At 55.1% G+C, this 7,377-nt stretch overlaps 2 protein-coding genes across 3 annotated transcripts; both read left to right on the top strand.

The window, feature by feature from the left end:
- Positions 1 to 1,747: 1,747 nt before the first annotated feature.
- LOC117438269 (melanocyte-stimulating hormone receptor) lies at positions 1,748 to 3,339 on the top strand. Its single transcript, XM_034073790.1, has 2 exons — positions 1,748 to 2,540; positions 3,174 to 3,339. Exons 1-2 carry the CDS (start codon positions 1,770 to 1,772, stop codon positions 3,336 to 3,338), a joined length of 936 nt encoding a protein of 311 aa, XP_033929681.1. The 5' UTR covers positions 1,748 to 1,769; the 3' UTR covers position 3,339.
- Positions 3,340 to 4,050: 711 nt separating this feature from the next.
- LOC117438272 (tubulin beta-4 chain-like) lies at positions 4,051 to 5,605 on the top strand. 2 transcript variants are annotated; one of them, XM_034073795.1, is made up of 4 exons: positions 4,051 to 4,203; positions 4,513 to 4,621; positions 5,000 to 5,110; positions 5,279 to 5,605. In XM_034073795.1, exons 1-4 carry the CDS (start codon positions 4,147 to 4,149, stop codon positions 5,512 to 5,514), a joined length of 513 nt encoding a protein of 170 aa, XP_033929686.1. In that variant the 5' UTR covers positions 4,051 to 4,146; the 3' UTR covers positions 5,515 to 5,605. The 2 variants fall into 2 exon arrangements, with proteins under 2 accessions (XP_033929686.1, XP_033929687.1); XM_034073796.1 differs by having other exon boundaries at positions 5,329 to 5,472.
- The last annotated feature ends 1,772 nt before the right edge of the window (positions 5,606 to 7,377 follow it).

The following is a 7,377-nucleotide window of genomic DNA, read 5'->3' as shown; positions in this document are numbered from 1 at the left end:
ATCCCACCTGCCACCAGCAAATCAGGCGTCTCATACAGCAGCCCATGATTGAAAGACCCAAACCCCTGCATTTGGCACCAGTCACGTAGCCATACATTAATCTGCAGACTCTTCCTATTTATCTCTTCACCCTTGCTTGTAACAGGTATGGAGGCAAACACCACTTGCGCTCCAGATCCTTTAACCAGCCGTCCCAGGGCTCTGAAGTCTCTCTTCATTGCCCTTGCCCTCCTTGTAATAATTTCATCACTGCCAACCTGAAAAACCAGCAGTGGATAGTAGTCAAAAAATTCCTGGCATGTATCAGCATACTCTTTAGCTGAGCAGCAGCTGGGGAGGGGGGGGGAAGCTGGTGGCTGTTGATCTGGAGTCCTCAGAATCACAGAATCCCAAGGGTTGGAAGGGACATCAAAAGATCATCTAGTCCAACCCCCCTGCAAGAGCAGGGTAACCTAGAGTACATCACACAGGAACTCATCCAGACGGGCCTTGAATATCTCCAACGTAGGAGACTCCACAGCCTCCCTGGGCAACCTGTTCCAGTGCTCTGTCACTCTTACAGTAAAGAAGTTCTTCCTGATGTTAACGTGGAACCTCCTATGCTCCAGTTTACACCCATTGTCCCTTGTCCTACCACTGGATATCACTGAAAAAAGCCTAGCTCCATCATCCTGACACCCACCCTTTACATATTTGTAAACACTGATGAGGTCACCCCTCAGTCTCCTCTTCTCCAAGCTAAAGAGACCCAGCTCCCTCAGCCTCTCCTCATAAGGGAGGTGTTCCACTCCCTTAATCTTCTTTGTGGCTCTGCATTGGACTCTTTCAAGCAATTCCCTGTCCTTCTTGAACTGAGGGGCCCAGAACTGGACGCAATATTCCAGATGCGTGTGGCTCCCGGAACCAACACCAACCCAAGGCAGGTGATGGCCACATGGGTCCCATGTCCCACAGCCCGCCAGGGCTCCTGCTGGTGCTGGGCTTTGCTGGGGCATAGGTGTGGTGTCATATTTAATGGTTCCTTTGACAATCCCTATCAGACCCATCGCCTGCCCCATGGCAAAACATCTTCCCCAGGGCCAGGCCAGTGATGTCCGTGAGGCCAGTGGTAGGGATGGAGACTGGAAGGGGCAGCTTGGCTCCTGCAATGGGGAGGATCCTACTGGGGTCCCCAAGGTGCATGGATACCCCAAGACACACGGTCCCCCAGGATGCTGGGATCCCCCCAGCACACACAGGACCCCAGGACACATGGGAATCCCAAGGAGCACAGACCCCAGGGTGCAGAGGACCCCTGTGGCACACACTGCCCAAGGATCAAGGCCTGGGGGTTATGTGGACTCCCAAGGATCCCTGGGCATGTGGTGACCCCAAGGCCATGGCTCCCCAGGGCTGTGCTGAGGGTCTGGCAGCCCCAGCCTCTGCAGCGGTTCCCCTTGCTGCTGGGGTGCCACCATCATGCAGGTGCCCACCCTCCTTGGGAGGAGGAGCCATGGGAGCCAGCTTTAAAGTGGGGAAGAGAAAGGGCCCTTTCTTCTTCAACACCCCAGCCCAGTGGATGTGTGGCTGCGGGACACTGGGCAGGGCCGACAAGGAGGTGGCTGGGACACCAAGGTCCTGGTGGGCAGGTGGTGGGAACCCCCCATCCCCAATTCCTCTGCATCCCCTCGGCCTTGCTGCTGGGCACCACAGTAGTGCTGGTGGAGCACAACAGGGACTCAGAGGGTGTGTGGGTACTGTGGGGAGGCCCCAGGGCTGAGGTAGGGGCCATGTTGACACTGGCCCCCCTGTGCCTGCTGCGTGAGCCCTGGAATGCCAGCGAGGGCAACCAGAGCAATGCCATGGCTGGGGCTGGCAGTGCCTGGTGCCAGTGGCTCAACGTCCCCAACAAGCTCTTCCTCACACTGGGGCTGGTGAGCCTGGTGGAAAACCTGCTGGTGGTGGCCGCCATCCCAAAGAACAGGAACCTGCACTCGCCCATATACTACTGCTGCCTGGCTGTCTCTGACATGCTGGTGAGCTTCAGCAACCCGGTAGAGATGCTCTTCATGCTGCTGATGGAGCATGACATGCTGATGATCCACACCAGCATTGTCTGCCACAGGGACAAAGTCATCGACATGCTCATCTGCAGCTCTGTCGTGTCCTCCCTCTCCTTCCTGGGGGCCATTGCTGTGGACCAATACATCACCATCTTCTATGCTCTGTTCTACCACAGCATCAGGAGGCTGCAACAGGCCATGGTAACCATGGCTAGCATCTGGCTGGACAGCATGGTCTCCAGCACCATATTCATCACATACTACCACAACACCACCATCCTCCTCTGCCTCATCAGCTTCTTCCTCTTCATGCTGGTCCTCATGCTCGTGCTCTATATCCACATGTTTGCCCTGGCCCGCCACCATCTCCACAGCATCTCCAGCCAGCAGAAGCAGCTCATCATCTACTGCAGCAGCAGCCTCAAGGGAGCTGTCACCCTCACCATCCTCCTGGGCATCTTCATCTGCTGGGGCCCTTTCTTCTTCCACCTCATCCTCATCGTTGTTATAAAAATTTACCGCAAACCGGGTTTTGTCCAAATTGATTTTATTCACAATTGATTAGAAATTTAAGAGAGGCAATAAGCAAATAGTGCTGGGTGCGCAGGGGAGTCTCCGCTCCACCAGCAACGCACACCGGGATCTTTGGAGTACAGTCTCTTATACTTCTCAGTCTTGGGTTTTAGCCAATCCTGTTGTCTTCTTTACCCGAATGTCGACGTGGCCCCTTCCCTTTGTTCTTTTCTTGTTTGCTGGGGTCTTTCTCCGGTGAAGACGTTGCTGAATTTTCTTAGTAATGTATTAACAGAAAAATGCTTACAAGCTTAACCGTAGTCTTAACATTTTGTTCTATACCTTATATGGTTATTTGCCTAGTACCCAAGTTTGCAACATCCTGTAACAAAATGTATCTCTTGGTTATCTAACCTCCTTAGGCCAGTCAAACCGTTAAACGGAAGCCCCCTTTGAAAAACAAAGCGATTGTTTAGGAGAGATTATCCCCTTTGTTTCTCCTTATTGACAGGAGCACTTATGATAATCACGGTCACAAAGGAGGGCTGGTTTCACACAAAGTGCAATGGCGACAAGGACGCCTAAATTCCTGACACGAATCAGTCCTGTATATTTCACATCGTCACCTGCGCCACCAACCCCTTCTGCACCTGCTTTTTCAGCTACTTCAACCTCTTCCTCATCCTCATCATCTGCAACTCTGTGACTGATCCCCTCATCTACACGTTCTGTAGCCAGGAGCTCCGGTGGACTCTGTGGGAGGTGGTTCTGTGCTCCTGGTAGGGCGTGGGACACCAGTAATGGCACAGCAACCCTGCTACAGGATGAACGGATGCGATGGGATGCACCGCGGGGCATCCCACTCTGTCGCCCAATCCAGGCTGAGGGGCTTGCGGTTTCCCATAAAGGCTGTTTACAGTGATGCCGTGGCTGGCACTGCCGTGCAGCTCCCAGGGACCACTTCCCGGCCCCACCGTCTTTTTCAAGTTCTATTGCTCCTGGTTGCCTCCTGCACCGGCCCCGAGGCTGCACCGGGCGGGGGGGCGGCGGCCAGAGTGGCACAGCCCAGACAAAGCGCCCCTCACCGCGGCCTTTGTTCTCAGGCCGCGCCCACCACCACCACCGCTCGACCCGGCCCCGGGGTGGGGCTCCTGGCGCCCAGGACCCCTGGGGCGGCCCCCCCGCAGCAGGACACGCTTTGGGGGGTGTCACTCCCCCACCCACCGCCGCCGCCCCGGGATTCTCTCGCCGCTCCCGAATGGTCCCTGTTCGTGTCGTGCTCTCCCCTCCTGTGGGTACCGAGGTCCCTCTGCCCCGGGGGGACCGGGATGTCCCCGCCCGTGCCCGCAGTGCCGAGGTCCCTGTGCCGAGTGGAGGGGGGAGGGGCGGTGCCGGTGCCGCAGGGCTGTTGCAGCGTTGCGGCGGCGGCCGCCGATTGGCTGCGGGGCGGCGGTGACGTCAGCGCCCGGCCCGGTGCAGCTCGAGGCGCCTATAAAGGAAGCGACGGCGGTAGGACTAGTTTCTGTGCTCCCGGTACCGCTCCTGGTCCACGTCTCATTTCCATCCCATTCTGCTCCGGCCCGGCAGCACCATGAGGGAGATTGTCCACATTCAGGCGGGGCAATGCGGCAACCAGATCGGCGCCAAGGTAACAGCGGCCCTGCCGCTGCGGAGCCGGGCGGTGGACAAAGACCATTCTGCACACTACTACTTGTCCTCCGCTCCCGCCGCAGTGGGTGGACAAAGGGCCCCGCCCCACACCAGCCCCTTCCCTTCCCCCCCGTGTCTGCCCTTCAGCACTGCCGATAGCGCCTGGTCCATCCTTCTTGCCATGGGGCGCCCCGCCCTGTCCGGCGGGTTGGTGGGGTGTGTGTGTGATGATGAGAGGTCCTCCGGGTCCCTGTGCCCCTCCCCCCATACCTGGTGCCCCACCACCGCTGAGCCCTGTCCCCTCTAGTTCTGGGAGGTGATCAGCGACGAGCACGGCATCGACCCCAGCGGCAACTACATGGGTGACTCGGACCTGCAGCTGGAACGCATCAGCGTCTACTACAATGAGGCCTCTTGTAAGCGACACACATCTCCCCCGGGATATCCCCCGGGCAGGGCAGCCCAGCACCCCCACCCTGGGTCTGGTGGGGAAAGCCCCTATCCCTTCCCCCCCAATACTAGCAGGACCCAGGTCTTCGGGGAGGGGAGGGGGACACGGGACACGACGACAAGTACATGCAAGATACATGTATCCAGCCCTTGTGGGTGGGGGGGAAGGGACACTTGCACCCCCACCCATGGATCCCTGTGGTTTGGGGGGGGGAGGCTGTGCACCCATCCCTGTGGAATCCTTACTATGTTTGGGGAGGGAAGTGAGCACCCAGCCTCATGGGACCCCACAGGGTGGGTGGGGGCAGCAGCAGGTCCTGCCCCCAGCATAGGCTTTCTCGCAGCTCACAAGTATGTGCCTCGCGCCATCCTGGTGGACCTGGAGCCAGGGACGATGGACAGTGTGCGCTCCGGTGCCTTTGGCCACCTCTTCCGCCCTGACAACTTCATCTTTGGTAGGTCCCTGGGGAGGGGGAGGCACCGGCACCCAGGTCTCCACACTCCTCCTGGGCTGTTGCCATGCCTGGGGCACTCAGCAGATGCATCCCCGCCCTTGCCACAGGGCTTGGCACAGTCGGTTCACTGTCAAACCTTTGCAATTCCCACTTCTTACCCCACCCCAGCCTCAGATCTTGCCAATGTCACTGCTGGCAGTGCCCTATCATCCCAACAGAGAATGAACTTTGAAAGAACCAGACGAGTTCTGTGGCAGAGGAATGATCAGCATCATCAGGCAACGATCCAACACTGCACACAGTTTCTCCTGCCCCAAAACACTGTTACGAGAAATGGAACCTGCCATCATGGACCAAATGGACTCAACAGCTTTATAGGAATTGATCCATGCACTAAGGAATGATCTCTCTCTGTCTGTGTGTGTATGCAGATGTATATATGTAAGAGCCATGGTATATTGAAAATGTGGGATCTGAGCATGACATGAATGGTATGGAATAAGGGGTGGATACTGTCCTGGGTTCAGCAGCAGCAGTCATTTTTCTCCTTCTTAGTAGCTGGTGCAGTGCTGTGGTTTTGACTTTTGGCCTGGAAACAGCACTGATAAAACTGATGTTTTCAGTTACTGCTCAAATGTTTAATCTGACCAAGGACTTTGTGAGTCTCATGCTCTGCCAGGGAGGAGAGGAAGTCAGGAGGAAGCAAAGACAGGACACCTGACCCAAACTAGCCAAAGAGTTATTCCATGCCACAGCATGTCATGCCTGGGATGTAACTAGGAGTTGCCTGGAAGGGTGGGTTCACTGCTCGGTCGGGCTGGGTGGTATTGCATTCTCTTCCCTTGTTATTTCCCTTATCATTATTATTATTGGTCCTTCTCTTAGATGGAAGACCATACAAGGCTAGACGGGCTCCATCAGCCTGGGTTTGAAGATAGGAGTTTTCCTTCTCCTGAGTTCTGAGCAAGACTGTAATTTCCTGGGTCTATCTCCAGCGACCGCTATCGTGAGCCCACTGAGGCACTGGCGGCAATTGGATATCGCCACATCTAGGCAGGATTCTGACTTTGAAGCATTCAGTCATAAGCCTGCAGATGGTAGCCTCGCGCCAGTGGTTCCTCAGCCAAGCGCACGCACCAGCGATCTGAACCTGTGGTTCCTCTCGTACTGAGCAGGATTAGTATTGCAACAACACATCATCAGTAGGGTAAAACTAATATGTGTCTTATAAAACCTACAACCTGCAGACTTTGCTGTCACCGTTCTAGCTAGCTAGGCCTGGCAGTTAAACCTCAGGTGTAAAGGAATGGACTCAGTCAGAGATCAGTATGATCAGACAAAAGCCATTTATTGAAAAGCATTAACTCCTTATATGCTATTGCTTACACACACCTACAGCAATTTGACATATCGTGATTGGATACATGTCTTGAAGACCCTTAGTGACTAACATATAATTGGTTAAGCACAGGTGTGAGAACTCTACCTCAAAAGCTTGCCAAGAGTCCTGTCATGGGTTCAGCAGTAGCTCATGCTCTGCCAGGGAGGAAGGAGAGATAGGGCGCCTGGTCTGGGCTAGCCAAAGAGGTATTCCATACCACAGCACGTCCTGCTCGGGGAGGGGACTGGAAGCTGGCCGGAAGGGGAGGGGTTAGCTCTCTCCTCCGGGCTGGGCTCGGAGAGGGAACGGGAAGCTGGCCAGGAGGGGGGGGTGAGCTTGCTCTTCCGGGCTGGCCTCGTGGCGGTGGGTGTGGTGGGTGGTATCGTATTCTCTCTCCCTGTTTGTCTCCTCTAACATTGATTTGTTACTGGTACCGGTAGTTATTTCTGTTATACCTTAATTGCTGGACTGATTTTACCTCAATCCGTGGGAGTTGTATTCCTCTGGCTCTCCTTCCCATCCCTCCGGGAGTGGGAAGGTGGGGGGGGGGGGGGGGGGTGGGAAACAAAGGGGGAACTGTGCAGATTTAAACCATGACAGTTTTTGGCACCCAACGTGGGGCACAAACCCACGAAATAACAACAAATCTGACAGGATTTATAGTCATTTGTCACAATGCTGTTTTATTGGCTCTCACAGTTTTTTCTCTTGATCTCACGGTTTCAGGATTTTACCAATTACTTGTCATATATATTAGCTGTGTTAGTGTTTATCAAGTATGGGGTTTGGGCTAAGGTTCTGGTCTCATTGTACTTGATGTTAATGACTTGTAATACAATAGAAGCATTGATCATGAAACTGATCTGGTTTATGCTCCCGGTATGAT

Source organism: Melopsittacus undulatus, assembly GCF_012275295.1.
Source record: "Melopsittacus undulatus isolate bMelUnd1 chromosome W unlocalized genomic scaffold, bMelUnd1.mat.Z SUPER_W_unloc_4, whole genome shotgun sequence".
Lineage (NCBI taxonomy): Eukaryota > Metazoa > Chordata > Aves > Psittaciformes > Psittaculidae > Melopsittacus > Melopsittacus undulatus.
This window is presented reverse-complemented; position numbering and strand designations above follow the sequence as displayed.

Coding starts and splice junctions, on each gene's coding strand:
- LOC117438272 (XM_034073795.1), top strand. CDS start 4,147: ATGAGGGAGATTGTCCACATTCAGGCGGGGCAATGCGGCAACCAGATC. Junction 4,204..4,512: donor GCAACCAGATCGGCGCCAAG/GTAACAGCGGCC, acceptor TGTCCCCTCTAG/TTCTGGGAGGTGATCAGCGA. Junction 5,111..5,278: donor CCCTGACAACTTCATCTTTG/GTAGGTCCCTGG, acceptor ACCCCACCCCAG/CCTCAGATCTTGCCAATGTC.
- LOC117438269 (XM_034073790.1), top strand. CDS start 1,770: ATGTTGACACTGGCCCCCCTGTGCCTGCTGCGTGAGCCCTGGAATGCC. Junction 2,541..3,173: donor TCTTCTTCCACCTCATCCTC/ATCGTTGTTATA, acceptor TGTATATTTCAC/ATCGTCACCTGCGCCACCAA.